At 40.8% G+C, this 18,280-nt stretch overlaps 1 protein-coding gene across 2 annotated transcripts in view; it reads left to right on the top strand.

The window, feature by feature from the left end:
* Window positions 1-17,478, top strand: part of col8a2 (collagen, type VIII, alpha 2) — a 56,788-nt gene extending 39,310 nt beyond the window's left edge. For both annotated transcript variants that reach the window (XM_066674398.1, XM_066674399.1), the window contains exons 2-3: window positions 3,351-3,534; window positions 12,883-17,478. In XM_066674398.1, the coding sequence (XP_066530495.1) occupies window positions 3,378-3,534; window positions 12,883-14,795 (2,070 nt within the window). In that variant the 5' untranslated portion in view covers window positions 3,351-3,377 and the 3' untranslated portion in view covers window positions 14,796-17,478. The remainder of the gene's footprint in view (window positions 1-3,350; window positions 3,535-12,882) is intronic.
* The last annotated feature ends 802 nt before the right edge of the window (window positions 17,479-18,280 follow it).

Raw genomic sequence — 18,280 nt, 5'->3', positions numbered from 1 at the left:
GCAGAAAAGTCACACCTTTATTCAGGCTCAGCATGAGAGCAAAGTTGAAAAGCATCCTCTTGGGGCCAAACAGGCCCTTCACATAATAATAATAATTAAAAATAAATAAATAATAATAATAATAATAATAGGGCGGCAGAGTGGCGCAGCAGGGGAGTGTCGCAGTCACACAGCTCCTGGGACCTGGAGGTTGTGGGTTCGATTCCCACTCTGTGGGTGACTGTCTGTGAGGAGTTGGTGTGTTCTCCCCGTGTCCGCGTGGGTATCCTCCGGGTGTTCCGGTGTCCTCCCACAGTCCAAAAACACACGTTGGTAGGTGGATTGGCGACTCAAAAGTGTCTGTAGGTGTGAGTGTGTGAGTGAATGTGTGTGTGTGACTGTGTTGCCCTGTGAAGGACTGGCACCCCCTCCAGGGTGTATTCCCGCCTTGCGCCCAATGACTCCAGGTAGGCTCTGGACCCACCACGACCCTGAACTGGATAAGTGGATACAGATAATGAACGAATGAATGAACGAATTAATTAATTAATTAATAATAAATGTAAATGATAAATCAGCAAATCACAGTGAATCAGAGAAAACAAACAGGTGCAGAGTGTCCTGTTTGGAGCCATGCTGAGTGGAAAAATAAGGCAGGACTCAGTCTTCTTCCGTCTGGCCTTTCTCTAATCTCCCCACCCAGATCATGCTGTAGGGGGCTGCAGTTTGAGCAGCTCCTTTGCTGGGAGGCATCCAGCCAGAGAAGTGTACTTTTACATGAATATACTCTCGCCATGTTTTGCCTCGTCTGGTTGCCCACACGCTTCTTAGTTTCCTGCAGAGTCGACACAGTTGCATCTAACAAAGGATATTTTTTCGAAGTGATGACTTTGGTAGCTTGATCACTTGGCAATGTGCCGTTTTCCTCCAGCAACCTTTAACATGTTTTTGGTATCCATTTAAACCTTGAATCATTTGTATACAGGCAGTGATTATATCCTACAGAAAGCAGAAACCACTAGACAGAAGTCCAAATTTCAGTGCCAAGAATTGTTCATAATAAAATGAATCCTTTCCTGCATTGTGTCTACATCAGTGAGGCCATTTTATTCGTAGGTTAGATGTTCTCATCCTCCAAAACAATCGGTCTCTGAATCATGAGACTCATTTTTTCAGAGTAGGATTAGTCTTTATAACCAACCCAGCTTTTCCTCTTAATCTAAGACTGGCCTACAGGAATGTAAAACTGCCTCCGGTACACAGTTCCACACTTGACCACTCAACTTGGCCTGATCAAAATCTTAGGGATACAAAAGTGATTATTGAAATCAAGTTGTTCTCTCTTCTGACCAATAAAGGCCTCCTCACAATCCAATTTTTTTTACTCATTTTATAAATATATTTTATAAAAGTCATGTGTGAAACAGGTGGTGCAGCAGGTAGTGTCACAGTCACACAGCTCCAGGGACCTGGACGTTGTGGGTTCGAGTCCCACTCCAGGTGACTGTCTGTGAGGAGTGTGGTGTGTTCTCCCTGTGTCAGCGTGGGTTTCCTCCGGGTGCTCCAGTTTCCTCCCATGGTCCAAAAACACATGTTTGTAGGTGGATTGGTGACTCAAAAGTGTTCACAGGCACCCACCACGATCCTGAACTGGATAAGCAGTTACAGATAATGAATGAATGAATGTGTAAAACAGGATAATGTAAACACTAATTATAAACCAAGACTGAGACTAAATCATTGTGCTATCACCATAAGTGAGGGAGGTTTATGACTCCAGCTTTTTTAGTTTACACTGCGAGATCTAAGTGTATTCCAGAATATGTTGGAAATGAACACTCGCAACATAACTAGTTTTACACGGGTAAAATATACCTTTGGTTAGTTTGCACATAGGGCATACACCTGCACTTGCAGTCACACTAATGTGTGAGTTTTCCCATCTTGGATTGGGAGTTGTGGTTATGAGTGGGAGTGTGAAGCTGTCACTACAGGGGGAAAAGGGAAGTGAAGCAGATTAGGAATGTGTCTAGGCCAGGCAACCCAGGCTCCAACAACAACACTGAGAACGGCAAACTGAATCCTGTGAACTGTGGAGACCGTGGATAGGATGTCCATGTGCTTTTAGACACGCTTTCCAAACTGCTTCCCTCAGTGGAGCCTCGGTTCAGTCCAAGCAGGCCATCCTCAGGTGGAGCTCTTCGGGTCGTATTGTGCACTAAAGTGGAGATTAAGGAGAGTATTTGATCTCCGAGCCACTCGTCACATTCAATCAAAGCAGAGGTCTACTTGTCCTGGAGGGAAGCAGTCTGGAAGCCATCAGGGCAAGAGGAAAAGGGGAGTGCAAGTAGATTGAAAATGCTACACTGTGTATGGGTGTAAGGAAAATACAAAGTTGGAGTTTGGTTCAGGCCGTCCATAGAGAGAATGAGAAGAAGAAGAAAGGCAAGGCAGGAACATCCCAAACCAAAACAACCTCATATCTTTTTCCATATCCTGGATCCTGGATATCTCTCACAGTTAAGGGCCAAGTGATTTTTAGCCCAGTCTCCACTGTTCCCACACAGTGGCCTCTCCTACACACCTGATCAGATCTGTGTAAATATCTGGCACGATGAGTAACATGAGGATGAAATTATCATTCCTTTCTGGAGCAAATTAAAGCAAACAAGCTCAGCTGTCACAGGGAATGACAGGTTAAACAAACATGCAGAAGCAAGAACACCAAGTCCAGCCCATGCTCTGGCATCCATGCTTCTTCTGGCAGGTTTGGACCTTAGAGGGTCCTGTCCCTCCTCCAACCTGAACTCTTAAGCAGCCAACCATGGAGGTCCTGCTAGTGCAGTGGTCCAGCTGCTCCCTCACCTGTTAGCTATCACCCACCAAGACCCTGTAGTGTGAACTATTTATGCTTGGCAATGTCACATAGTATCACCACTTCTGGAGGCTGTACTGCCAACTGGTGTGGCACTTTAAATTCACCCAAACATGGTAGTGGCTCCAATAAAAAAAATATAAGTATATAACAAGTAGATTAGAGGAGATTAACATAAAAAAATCTGGAATTAATACACCTTTGTTGATAGCTAGAATAGAATAGTTTGATTGTGTTGTCAGAGGAAAACCCCAGATAGCATTAATCTGCAATGAGTTCTTTGCTCCAGCTTCCAGAAGCCCTTGGCACACCTTTCTCAGTGACGTTAATGTGTTAATTAGATTTTATAAACAGAATACCTTGTGTGAGCATTTCTCCTTAAAAGGAGTCAATGGAATGTTACAGAATCATATCCTGGAATTGCAAGCTCTGGAACATTGGTCTCTTTTATCTCTTTCATCCTTTCTCAAGGATTTATTCTGTTTTCTTTCCTCAGCTTGGAGACTCTGAACCCAGGAGATAGATGACCATGCTGCTGGTGCCTGTGTGTGTGCTGTTGATGCTGGGGGGTCATGCTCTGGGTGGGGGCTATGCCCCAATGCCTCAGATGAAGTACATGCAGCCAATGATGAAGGGGCCAGTTGGACCCCCCTTCAGAGAGGGGAAGGGCCAGTATCTTGGTAAGTGCTGTTGATGGTGATTAGGAAAAGATTAATACATTAAAACATATTCAACCTCTAAATGCCTAAGGGGTGTATGTGGGTCCACACTTTAATCCCTCAGCCTAATAACGTTGTAGCCTGCAAATTAATTTTATAATAATCATGTTGACATCATTGGAAGGGACGGGATAATCTCTTATGATCACATCCAGAAGGAAATCAAAACTTATCTTTAATTTTGTAAAGTTATTGTAGTAAGTTTAATACCAGGATATTTAAAATGTTCTTTTTTCCCGTCATCTCTGGCCAAAGTGTTACATCATTATGCACCAATAGGCAGGGAAATATAATATTAAACAACAATATAATGTTCCTCCCTGTTCCGCTCTCACTGACTTAATCATGTATTCGCTACTTAAGAGATGCTAATTTCCATTGGAAAGACATCATAATACAGGATGAAATGTGTGGAGATCTGTGATTTACATTGATTTTAAAGACTGAATAAGAAGCCTAGGTTTCAATGAGTTAAAGACTTACATCACATAAAATATCGAATCATCACAACACACAAATGAAGGATTCACAGTTGTTTTCATGTCATTTTCTATTATCATTGACTTTGCAGAGATCTATTAGCATTCTGTACACTATTCATCATCACAACGACAGCTGAAGGTTATAATTAGGAGCTGATATTTGGGTGGGGGGCTCAACGTTTCTCCAAATATTCTCTCACCATCAGAATGCCACATAGGCATTTCAGAATTTCAATGATTATATCAGACTGGGGCACAGAACCAGATCTCTGCGTCTTCTGTCTGAGGAATAGTTTCTTCAGTGAGGGTTCAGGGAGAAGAGCCAAAAGTGTGTCAAGTGTGAGAGAGTAGCAAGGATGAACAATGAGAGGACAGGAGCGGTTTGTCGTTTACTGTCTCCTCTCCCCTCGCTGATTTATGAGGAGCATTGTGAACGTGTCAAAGGAGAGAGAAAAAGAGAGAGGGCTGGAGAGGGATGGGCTGGGCTGAAATTTACTCCCTCTGGAGTAGTATATCACAAGCACATATAGTCCAGTCCCAGGCCTGCCAGGGAGGAAATCAAAGGGGGACGTTAAACTGTGTCAGAAACACTTGAGTGAGGTGGAGGCAACTGAGAGGTGATGAGAAAGCCAGGGCCAGGCATGAGGATGAGAATACTTTTATTTCACCTGCTGAATCTAGATCTCTGTTTCACAGGTAGCAAGTGAGAGGAAAGGTCAGCTGTAGGAGAGAGTGGAGCACAACCATTTGTAATCCTCCTTTCTTGACTGCCATGCTGGTTTTATGTGGGCTGTGATTGATTTACCTGCTATTTTAAAATCCTATGGGAGATGTCTGAGCCACTCAGTGTAATAACCAGCTAATCAATGAGCCTTACTTCTGCTTGTGTAGACGTATATATTAAAAAGAGGTTTATATACAACAATTACAAAAACATTTAACACAAATGCTGCTTATGCACTCAGTACTTACATCTATACATATTTGCATTTTATCGCATTTGGCAGATGCCCTTATCCAAAACAACTTACAGTATTAATAAACATGTATGTATAACCTGATACTAGAAAAGGGCACTTAGTATAGAATAGGACACACTTGTAGGCATCAGCAAACAGTTTTATTTTTTAGACAGATGTGTCAATAGACAACAGGTGGAGTTAATAATGTTAATATGGCAATAGCTTAATTCAACTGAGCCAATCAAATTGATTGTTTACCCTCTGGCCAGTTCGCTAGAACTAGTGAGGGTGATGTGAAAGTGAAGAAGAATCACGTTTATTGATCCCCTTGAACACACAAAAACACTAGGGGCAGCGAACACACACGCCCACAACCAGAGAAGTGGGCTGCCAGCCACCTCAGTACCAGAGGAGCAGTTTGGGGGTTAGGTGCCTTGTTCAAGGAGTTAAAGAGTTAAAACTTGCTCAGACAGGATTAAACCTATTAAGCTTCCACTCTTTTTTCCAGTAGAAACATTTACAAAACACATTCACACAATATTCTTGGCACAGAGGTCTAAGAGTTGGGCCAATCATCGGATCACAAATCAGCGAAAGCAAAGCAGACCTAACTGTCTTTGTGTGGGTACAATGGCCTGCTCTCCAGCATGCTCTGTAACAAGGTGCTAGGAAGTCCAGGCATCTGTTAACTGACTTGATAAAAACTGTTTAGTGATCTCCTCCAAGAATGTTGAGCTGTCTGAATGCATCTCTAATACATTTTGAAAAAGGTACATATTACCTTTGACAATGGTTAGCATTGTGTAATGTAACCTAAACTTAATTTTTTTCCAACGTTGTGCCACTAGATGTCGCACCAGGCATCAGCATCTCAAACCTAAACAAATGCTTCATATTCTTCAAATGAATTCATAACCATGCATCTGTGTTACTTAAATTCATTATATTAAATGCCATTATGACCAGAAAATCTTACTCCATTTTATTCAAATTAGCTGGTTGGATATGCTCATGAATAAAAGGTTTTAAAAATAAAAATCGACACCTCTCATTTTAAAATTTTTCAAAAACATTAAAACAAAGTAAAAACACATTGTTTTGATACAAGTTTTTATAGTACTTTTAAACTTTAGATCATTGTGAGGGTAATGCTGCCTGTAGCTGTTTGTGCTGATGGCAGTCCAGGTTCTGGCATCTGCTGATAAAGCCTTGATTGGCCTAGTTTTGGAACGCTACACAAAACATAGTCGGCTCCGCATCTGTTAGCTGTTACCTGTATAGTAGTTGATCTGCTTGCTTGTCTGTGTGAGTGTGCGCACAAGTGAATTGTTATTTAAGTAACAACTCTGTATTTCCCCCCCCTTGTGTGCAATTTCATCATGTGATTTATAGATACAGATCAACTTTAATGTGGGTTTCAGCTGAGTGTCTGTAATGACAGTCAGGTTAATGCATGGAAAATGAAAGACCTTGCTGACTGTTTACATGTGACAATGCTTTGTATTCTCTTAACCAAACTGAAGACTTTATTGTTCTGAAGGATACTGTAGCATCTAAAGGACTGCTACATTCTGACATTAATCACTACAAATAAATATTACACGTCATCAATACCCATTTAAATAATGCCCACTTAAAACCCACCTAAAAATTCACTGACCAGTGTAGTAGCTCATAAAGCATTTTTCAGTTCAGCCAGATAACATAAGCCTCAAGTCAAAATGTGTTCAATAGGAAAATAGAAGAGGGACATTGTTATTGGCCCATCCTCAACTCTGGGCTTTAGTCTTCTAGCTAACTCAAAATTCCACCTGGAAGAACCTCCTGATATTCTCTGTGGCTGGACTGTTAACAACTGTAGACCAATGCAGCTACTACCATCTAGTGGATGTTAGAAAGAAATGATCATGTTAGCAAAACACTATTCAAGACTCTGTTGTTGAGAGTGAAATATTAATTCAAAGAGAATTAACACATTGGTGAATTATGTATATATATATTGGTGAGTTATTTATGTGTATGTGACACTACAGATTTATATTGTCGCAGAGCTTGTGTATGTATGGACTGAGGTTTAAAACAAGGACCAGACTAAGTAGTGCAATGCAGTCAAGTGCAGAAAATATAAATTATTTTAATGAATACATTTATCACATTTGTATAAAATACGTTATGTTAAATGTGAGACCTCTGGAAATGTGCACCATGATTTCCATACGTCCAGAGAGGGTAAGAGGAAGGAACAATTCAGTGGCAGTGGCTCCTGGCATAGCCAAGGCAGAGATTTTATAGCTGTTTATTTTTTGTGTCATAGTTAGTGTAGATGAAAAATAGTTGATAATCATTATGTTGTTTAGTGTACAGGGACAGTAGTTTTGTATGGTAGGGTAAGCCACCAACCCTGTGTGTCCTTGCAGAATTAATGACCTAAAGACCTACCCCTGGTGCTGTGATGTTCGGTTTACACTAGATAGACATTCCTTAGCATTTGTAAAGGCTGTCACCAGCTCAGTAAAGAGTATAAACCCATACAGCACAAAGAGGCACTTGTCTAATTTGACACCTTTGTTACAGTGGTGTCAGAAGTAGGAGGCTGCTAAAAAGACAATGATTTTAAGACAAAGACTATCAAACAGTGAGTCATCAGAATGAGTTTATCAAGCACAATACTTCTGACAGAGCAGGCCAGCCATGGGCCCAGCAGCAGATGGCCAAAGGAGACAATGGTGTTCTAAGGGCCTATGACAGGGGCCATAAAACTGTTTGTGTGGAGGCCAAGAGAAGTGCTGAATGTGTGCTATGAGATGCGCACCACAAACCCACTGTCCTGCTCCAGCAGTAGTGCAAAGAGCATCAGATCTGCTGGGCCCAAAATCCCTGGTGGTGCCCCAGGCAGTGGCCCAAGGAAACTTAACTTATAAAGGACGGACAGGCAACAGCCTGGCGATGGTTCTGGTCTTCCAGGGAGCAGTGACATCACAGATCCAAGGTGGGCCACCACAGAAGATGGTGTGCCAGCCAGGGAATATTGGCACTTTTCAACTGCATGGAACCTACACAACACTGCTTGACTCTTTTGCTTTTCCACTGGCCAAATCTGGTTCGTGGTCCCTGGAACCGGGTAAGTTTTCAGTTCCTGCTCACTTCGGGTTCCAACCTTGCAGAGTAGGTGCCTAATGGTGACGTATATGTAAACCTGGCAGAGCGCTGATTGGCCAAAGTCATGTCAATCGCCACGAAATGCAGAGCTCATTCAAATAAAGCACAAAGCCGCAGCTGGTAAAATCTCTTAAGTTGCAGCAGCTTTCATATTTTTTTTTATCGGACTCAAAATGGCAGCTCATAACTTTACCATGAGGTGTTTTGAAGAGGTTTATAATGTCCTTGGTCAGATGAAAATTTCCAGTGAAAGCCGAACGTGCAACAAGTAAAACTTCTCTGAGAACTGGGGCGCGGAGCCAGGTTCAGTCCAAAAAACAACCCGATGAGTACACTGTACCTAACTTTACTGCCACTGAGGTTTTCAAATCCAGCAATTCCTGTTAGAAATGGGGTTTTGAGACATCACCGGCTCTATTTTTTGGGGGAGCCGTGCCAGTGGAAAAGCGACAAGCTTAAAGCAACCCGAGCCGTGTCGAGTTGAGTCAAGTCATGTAGACGGAAGCACCTTCAAGTGGAAGGACGAAAGCTTGGGCGGATTGCTGAAGGTGCGGTGCACGGTTGGAATCCTGTTCCAGCAGGATCAAGAGGCACAACAAGTTATGTGCCCTTGTCGCCGAGGAGGCTGAGAGGTGAGGATGGAGTGTACTTAAGGAACCCAGGATCGGGGGTCCTTCGGGCGAACTGAGACTGCCGGACCTGGTATTCTCCAAAGGAACCACTGCCTTGGACATTGACGTTACGGTGCGATTTGAGTACTCTGCCCAGTCCCTTGAACTTGCGGCGGAGGAAAAAGTCGCACACTATGCTCCCTACAAATCTTTGATTGCCATGTTGGTTGGAGCAGAAAGGATGCAGGTATACGGTTTCCCCGTGGGTGCCAGGGGGAAGTGGCCCTCATGCAATAACTACGTATTGTCAGTCTTAGGCCTGAGTCCAGCCAGGGTCAAGACATTTGGTAAGTTGTTCAGTCGTCGTGCTCTATTGTATTCGCTGGATGTACTTAGAGATTTTGGCCAACTGGTAGAACCTACCTGGCAACCGGGTACTCTCCATGCAGGTGAGGAGGGTGGACCGAATATGGTGCATCTACATTATCGGACCGGTTCTCCCCGGCGGGTTGGGACGGGGGGGACAGGTAGATCCCAGGTTTGGAGAGGAGGGTGCACCCCCTATAATCTTACAACTGGTTGCCAGGAATCTCGTAATGATAGGCAGGTCGAGTGATGCCATTGCGCGGGGAAACTTTATACTGGGAAGTGCGCCTTGAGTTCACTTGATGACTCAGGTCCTGTATATGCTGGAGGGGCGTCCCAAAGGTAGCAGGATCTGAACAGTCCAGATTCTGGACAGTGGAAGCAGCCCGTATAATCCGCGAACGTTGAGCACGCATGTGTTCTCCCGAACTGAAGTGGGAGGTACAACTCTAAGTGGGAGGGACAACCCTAACCCTAAACCTATCCATAACCATAACCTCTCACTTGCTGGTATCCGCCTACTTCCTGTGTATGTCACTGCTCTCTGGCCTGTATGTCCCACCCACTTGCTGATCACCAGCCTGCAGGTATATGTAGTTGTGTGGGGGGGAGGCAAAAAAAAACTGTACTATTTCTACTCTATTACTGTACTGACTGTATTTACTAGAGATACAGAAGAAATCTACACTTTAATGTCTAATAATTGTCCTGGTTTATTACATTGCGCTTATTATTATTATTTGTTGCATATTTTGTAATCATTTAAAGATATTTGTCACATGAATGTAAAAAAGCCACTTATTTGTTTGCACTTTTGTATGCCAACAATTTATTTTAAAGGTAGATGTAAATAAAATATTTTCTTTTCTTTTTGACACTGTTTTTGAAATAAGGACACTGCAGGTTAAGATTCATAAATATAATTATCTCCAACCTCAAACATTTTTTCGTCGACGCAACAGATTTGCTGCAATGGCAGTGTTACACCACAAGAGGGCACTTGACATACATTGCAGAATCATACCCCTAGCTGGACCCTGGCATATGTACTGGGTAAACGTCTCGAACATAAAGCTTGCATATGGCAAATATCTACTTTGAAAAGCTGAAAGCACTATGCACATTCTACGGTATTATCCATTTAATTACACCAGTTTAATGACAGTGAATCTGATCCGTAGTTCATGTCACATTAGAATTTACACAGTGAAACTACAGTCAGCACTACAGTTAATGAATAGGCAGAATCTGGAGATAAATCAACAATATGATCCCACCAAAATTTGTTGTGGCATAATGAGTACACATACAGTACTGTGCAAAAGTTTTAGTAAGTAAAACTCGCTTTTTAGTAAGCAGTGCTAAAAACAAACAAACAAGCAACAAATAATGCCCAACATTATAATAAAACCAAATAACATTACTCCAGTGAGTGTGATATTCTGTGTTGGTTTAACTTTTTCCAAATCTCTCCTCATGGCAGTCTGTATTATTTAACATTATCATCCAATACTCACTCACACCTACTACATTATAGAAAAAAATATTTCTTATTTGTTTTTTATTATTACGTTTTTGTAATTACTGTGATTATATATAACTTTATACAAACACCATGCTTACTAAGAAGGTATTAGTTTAAATATATATAATTATCTTAGGTGCCTAAGACTTCTTCACAGTACTGTAAATACAGAGGCTCTAATTAGGGATATCTCACACAGTTAAAACATGAAATGTAATAAAGCCAATTTTCTGAAATCTGAGAAGATTCTGGAAATATTGTTTATAAATAAGATTTGGGGTAACACCATATTATGCATTTTTACAATTTCTTATTTTATTTTTTTATATATTTTTATATTCAGTAAAAGCTGATGCATTTAGTGAACTCAGCTCATTATACGCTGAAGTTATCCGGTGTAGTTTAGAGGCCCTCGATCACTTTCAGACACTTAGTAAATGTCAAGACCATCTCTGCTGGCATTCCACAGAGGTCGAGTGTTGCTGGGAGCATTCAACTTTTCTTTGTCTTTTTTATGCCTTATTCTTTATCCCATTAAGATTTCTAAGGATTTTGTAAAACATTATTAACACTGATTATTATCATTATTTACACTATTTTTTTGAGAATTTACAACTTATCCCTAGTAATTACGCATGATGTATGTCTTCTTCTTTATTTGACTCACAAATTTTGATCAATTATTTGGTGTTTAGGTTGGCAATATGTGTAGTCACATTTATATGTTAAACTTAATAAAATAACTAAAGTTTTATACACATCTGAGGTTAATTTCAAGAAGTTAAATCTGAAAGATGTTTTGAGTGTTCTAGATACCAACAAATATATAAGAAACAAAGTCAGACATTGCACCATTACACACAGAAAAACAAGCCACACCATACAGCTCACACCAAGCAGACAGATCATTATGGAGGTCAGACAGACCTCCAAAAAAAAAAAAAAAAAAAAAAAAAAGAAAGTTTGGTTAAGATTCTTTCAGCTCAGACATTTTTCCTGAAAAATGAGCCCAGGAATCTTGTTTTTTGTCTCCTAAGGGACATCTAAGTTAAGATCTTGTGCAGCTGAACCCAAGACAGTAGTTAAAATGTTTTTGTCCAAGTAGTTAAAATGTTTGTTTCATTTCAGTTCCAAAACTGTAAACAACAAGTGTCTGTTTATCTGGACCAGTAACATCACATGTCTGCTGTTTGTCTAATGTAATTGCCCTTAACTCATTTCCGGAGCATCACAATTAAATCTCCTACATAAGTGTATAACTTCTGATCAATAAAATCTTCTAGGCAGAGCCAATAGTAGGTCGGCAGTACTTGCTTTGCAATGAAACCGGTGCATAGATTTACTTCAAGAATAATTAAAGGATTTATTACATCAGAGGCCATTTTCCCAGACGGGATTAAAACTAGTTATGAACTCATTTGCAGTACCAATGGTAAATCACCAAGATTTATTTATGTCTGTGCTTAAACTTAGGTAGTAGTTAAACGTAGGTGTAGTTCAGGATTGTGATCAAAAACACTTTTTATAAAATTAAGAATATTTTTCCTCACCATTTGCTAGTTCTCAATTATGTTTGTGTGCACAATATCAGCCTGATGTGTTTACAAAGCTCCAGTGTCTGTAAATTAATTAAAAACAAACTGGCTCAATCCAGTATGCTAGTTTTTCTCACCCTCTCTCTGCTCATGTCTGAGACATCTGGAGTTCTTTTAGACAACGGACAGAACTCCAAACATTTAAAAGTATGAACCAAGATGAGGATATTGCTCTATTCCTGCTTCATATGTGGGGAATATTGACTTATATTTGCTGTTTCGGATCACTTAAGGTGGAAATGTCTCCAAACTCAGGAGATGGCTAACTGCATTGAGAGTGTTGTAAAACAAAACAGCTCAAATCTCTGTGGTATTTCAAATTGTAAATAAACCTTTCAGACAAGTTAAACATCAGCCACATCTAAACAAGTGATTCATTTTCAGTTCCAGTTGCCCTGTGTCTTCCCTTTAAGACATAATTTGAATCAGTTTTATCACATACTGTATACGCAGCAATCTACTGAATGTGTTTCTTATTAATAATAGAACTTGTCATTTATACATATATTCATTTATAAGATTATTAAAATGTGACCGTGCATCTAGGTGTGTTTCAGGATTACTGTACTGTATTTATTCATGTAACCTTACTTCCATTTTCTTTTTCAGAGTATCCACCTGTGATGAAGGTGAAAGGAGAGCCAGGCCCTCAAGGGAAGCCAGGACCTAGGGGTCCAGCTGGGCCCCCAGGTTTACCAGGCAAACCAGGTATAGGGAAACCTGGTCTTAATGGACAACCAGGACCCCAGGGGCCTCCAGGTTTGTTAGGAATTGGAAAACCAGGACAACCAGGTCTGCCAGGAAAAGTTGGGCCCAAAGGGCCACCAGGGATCAATGGTGAGATGGGACCCCAAGGAGAGCCTGGGCTACGGGGATTACCAGGGCAGCCAGGGTCACCTGGACCTGCAGGTCTCTCTTTGAATGGACAACCTGGGACACCTGGAATTCGAGGTCCACCAGGATCTAGGGGTGACCCAGGGCCAAAAGGTGGTCAAGGTATGCCTGGAGAGAAGGGGGTCAAGGGGGAAAATGGCCAAGGTAAGACAGGTCCACCAGGCCTCAGGGGCCTCCCTGGACTTCAAGGACAACCCGGAGCTCCTGGTAACCCAGGTGTTGGCAAGCCTGGACTTAATGGGTTACCTGGGCCTTCTGGACAAAAAGGAGACCAAGGACTTCCAGGTGTTCAGGGTGCTCCTGGAAATGCTGGGCCTCAGGGGCAGCAAGGGCCACCAGGACCAACTGGAGTGGGAAAGCCTGGAGTAGATGGTGTACCTGGAAGACCTGGCCCAATTGGACCAAAAGGTGAACCTGGCCTTAGAGGTATCCCTGGGTTTCCCGGGGCTCCTGGCTATGGCAAACCTGGTCTTTTAGGACAGAAAGGAGACAGAGGTCCCTCTGGATTACCAGGATCTCCAGGTGATAAAGGAGAACCTGGGATGGAAGGTATACCAGGCGATATGGGCCCAAATGGACAGCCAGGGCCTCCAGGTCTACAAGGTCCAATGGGCCTCCCAGGAAAGCATGGCATGCCAGGCTTGAAGGGAGATCTGGGTCCTCAAGGTCCTCCAGGCTTGCCAGGGCTCAGAGGGGATCAGGGTCCTAGTGGGTTGCCTGGTAAGCCTGGCCTCCCAGGAGATAAAGGACTTCCTGGGCCAAATGGAGCCATTGGAAAACCAGGCCCTAAAGGTGAGGGAGGTCATATTGGTTTACCAGGTAATCCAGGCCTGACAGGGCCACCAGGATCCAAAGGAGAAAATGGTATTCCAGGACCTCCTGGACCACGTGGCATATCTGGAATTCCCGGCCTACCTGGACCCACAGGCCATATGGGACCACAGGGCATTCCAGGGTTGAAGGGGGAGCAAGGTCCACCAGGAGCCCCTGGAAATGGCAAGAATGGGGAACAGGGAATAGCAGGACCACAGGGACCACCAGGAAAACCAGGCCCTCCTGGCCTAAATGGGATCCAAGGCCTTCCTGGTCCTCCTGGTCCACCTGGCCCTCCTGGTCCTTCAAATGGAGATACCACCGTGGCGGGCCTTCAAGGACCTGATATTGGTGGAGAAACAGTAACAAGTCCAGGTGTTGGAAAGCCACAGTTTGGAGTGGGTGAACTATCTGCTACAATGGCACCTGCTTTCACTGCCATCCTCACTACGCCTTTCCCTCCATCTGGAATGCCCATAAAATTCGATAGGACTCTGTACAATGGGCAGAATGCCTACAATCCTGCTACTGGCATCTTTACTAGCCCACTGCCTGGAATCTATTACTTTGCTTATCATGTTCATGTAAAGGGAACCAGCCTGTGGGTGGCACTGTATAAAAACAATGTGCCTGCCACATACACCTATGATGAATACAAGAAGGGTTATATGGACCAGGCATCAGGGAGTGCTGTGCTAGAGCTGAAGGAGAATGACCAGGTTTGGGTGCAGATGCCGTCCGACCAAGCAAATGGGCTTTACTCCACTGAGTACATCCATTCATCCTTCTCAGGGTTCCTACTGTGCCCTACATAACAGTCCATATTATCCATCAGTTATTATTCCAGTGCTCTGCAGTCACTCAAGTAACACCTGAAACAGCAATAACAGGAAAGACTGAGCAACAGGCAAGCCTAGATCAAGGCAGGAGGCAGGAGAAACGTTGTGCTGTGTCTCTGTTTTAGCCTTTTGAAATGTCTGATTTTGTCTTACTCTAAGTGTTTTTTTTTATATCTTCATCCTATATTGTAATGTTATAATAATTGTTACATTAATATTGTCCCTGTCATTGTTGTGCTATTTTAATTGATGTTGTTGTTTATTGGAATCAGACAATGTGTAAGTAACAGTTTTACCCATGTGACTGCACACCTTGCCAAATGTTCTGACTACCATTGAACTCCATCTTTTCGACCCTGGGGTTGTGTGTGCCCCTGGCTGCAGTCACATTCATTTCAAAATCATACGTCTTCTTATTTGTTTCTCATTTTGTTATCAAACCTCTAATCTTTTTCTTCTTTACTTCCCTGGTGATTTTACGTTTACTCTAAGGAGTGAAGTCATAACTATAGACCCAATTTAATGTGTTTCTTGTTTACTTACAATTTCTTGCTCATTTGCTTGTCTTAGTGGCATCTATGCAAAGAGTATCATCCTTATCCTTGAAATGAAAGGATTTTTTCAAAGGTTTTTGAATGCAAGGTGAGTTTCAATCTTTAAGAGTACTAAAGACTATGCGTGTATTATCTTCCCATATTGCTAGCATATATTTTATAAGAACAATTTAGCAAATGATGGACAGAGATTTTATTAAGAATGTAAAGGCATGGTGGTTATTTCTGTACGTCTAAAAACATAAACCAGCCTTTGCCCCAGTTTTAGTGCCTTTGACATCTTGTCATTATATGGATAACCTGACATCTGAGCAATAACCCAGTTACGAATTCTGAAATTCATACGTTTTAATCACTGTAAATCATAAAGCATCTATGGATGACTAGTTCTGATACATCCTTCATAACTTTTTTCAGTCATTCAGATTAAAATGAGTGGTATAGCCATAGCTTTTTTTCAGTACTTTAATGAATGTTGCTTGAAAACATGGCCTTGATTCATCTGTGAACTGTGTTATTTGACTTACTGAACATTTGGTTCTTTAATTACAGGGGATGGTGCTCAACATCCATAAAAGCTATTCAAATGTCCATTGCTTTGAATGATACATGTGTGGCACAAAGATGACTTGATCAGACATTTGCAGGCGGATATTGAATGATTAGTTCATAATAAAAAAGATTTACAAATGCACTGGATCTGCCTTTCAAAATATCAACTTATCCCTATTTGCCACTATTCATAGAATTAGGAACAGTGTCCACAAACAGTAATTACTGACAGCCATTTGTATCATCCATGTTTAGACATGGAGATTGTTGTTTCTGTTCACTGGGTCTCTGGAACTGACTATGATATATTAGATATAAATTAGATACAAACATATGATCAACTTAATGTTTTGTAATAGGATGCCCGTTAGCAAAATTACATGAAGACCGGCGCACTGGTAATTGTTACAATAGAAAGAACAAGTGCAAATGCATGTACAGACTAGATAAACTATCATACTTCACAAGATGTTGAACATAGAAACCATAGTATATGAACCTCAAAATTTCAAAAATACATGTTATGATCTCTGAGAATGGCCTGCTGTTAATCCTTTTTGAATTTCAGAAAGTACCTTTTACAAAAGTGCCATTACATATAGCCTCTAAACTGTTTCTTTCAACTGCTGTGGCCATCTTTAAAAATGTTCAGTACTTTTAGCAAAGTTACTGCATCTGTGTTTTAGTAGCGTAAGTCTGCTCAACCCTATATTTTCCTTGTTCTCAAACTACTAGAAAAAAATAAGGCAAGCTAGAGCTTGCATGGCTTTCAGGTAGAATAACTGGTTACTAATGCATTATAGTCATTAGAGACATGCTGGCAAAGTTGGGACCATGAAAGAGCAGTTACAGGTCCTCATCACTTATCCACGTATTCACCATTTATCTCCTCTTCACTTCGCCAGCATCCTCTCAGAGGCCTTTCCCCATTGTCCATTTATTTACTCCCAGTGTTTTGCTACACTTGTGACATACTGTTTCCTTGATTCCCTTTGAGGGCTTTGGTTTTTAAATTTGAACAGCTCCTTCCTTAATGTATTTTTCAGTGAAATGGATATGAAATTGTCAGGTAGATTTGTTGTACGTTTTCCTCTCAGAAATCTACTACACTTTTGTTTTCCTTTCATTTTAAATTTGACACTTGCTTTGGTTTGTAAGGGATATTTGTTTGTTATGGACAATACAATTACAAACAACTATTCCCATTTGCACATGAACTTGATGAAGGAGTATTTATACATATGTGATAAATCAGCAAGAATGTCTGCCTTCAAAAGTACCCATTGAAACATGTAAAAATATTTAACAGCATTGACAAGTATTGTAGTTAATATACTACCATTGTTAAAGAAATATGTTGTCAACCTTTAGTTATTTTATTTTTTTAATATACTACGTATCCTATTACAGATTTTTTTTGTTGTTGTTGTTTTTTTTTTTTGTATACATGGCTATTGCATTCATCCTGTGCAATAGACTTTGGGTATTGAATGCACTCTTGACTGAAAATGTTTTGTCAGCTTATTACAATCTGCAGTACTTGATAGTATTGATACAACATCAATAAAAAAAATTATTGTTAAAAAAGAAAAACAAAAAGTCTGTTGGTATTTTTCTCACTAGCTTGTTGACTTATTTTATTAGTCTGAAATATAACACTGGGGAGTAGGAGCACGTTTTTTGTCAAATGCATTGCACAATGTCTAAAGTCACAGTCTTTTATCTTTTACTTTTTAACCACTTATATTTCATCATATAAATGTATCCATTCAGTACCAAATTTCACAGTGAAATTTGTGCCTTTATGTGCCTTTATCCACAAAATATGGACATTATTTTAAAAAATGCCCTGTCATTAGGATTGGGATATAACAACAAATACTGGACATGTTTGTGATATAAGATATGTATCATCTTTCCGGTCTGATAAGTTGAAACCAAAATTAACATTTATTTCAGTCAATCCAGTCAAATAACTGATGATGCTCTTTTTTAAGGAAACGGGCAGTTGGTCAAAGTTCTTTAGGAACTGATATTGTCAACATTTAGCTCAGAAAAGCGTATTACACTTTTAAAAACAAAACTGTCACTGTGGTTGTACCTTCACGGGTACATTCACAGTACCTTTAATAGGAAACATAATTGTACCTTATTCTTTTATAATTATAGATTATAAAATTGTGTTGGTTTCATATGCCCAGGTTCGTCTCCAGGATTTATATTGTGTTCTTGTCTTGTGCACATTAATATTATATGTATATATAATTATAATATAATAATAAATGTTAATATATTATATTTATTTAACCTTTTTTTCTGAGAGTGTATGATGTAAACCGTCATTTATAATTAGTC

The sequence above is a fragment of the Hoplias malabaricus genome, chromosome 6 (assembly GCF_029633855.1).
Source record: "Hoplias malabaricus isolate fHopMal1 chromosome 6, fHopMal1.hap1, whole genome shotgun sequence".
NCBI classification, from domain to species: Eukaryota; Metazoa; Chordata; class Actinopteri; order Characiformes; family Erythrinidae; genus Hoplias; species Hoplias malabaricus.
Note: the sequence above shows the minus strand (reverse complement) of the source record. Positions and strands in the feature narration are given on the sequence as shown.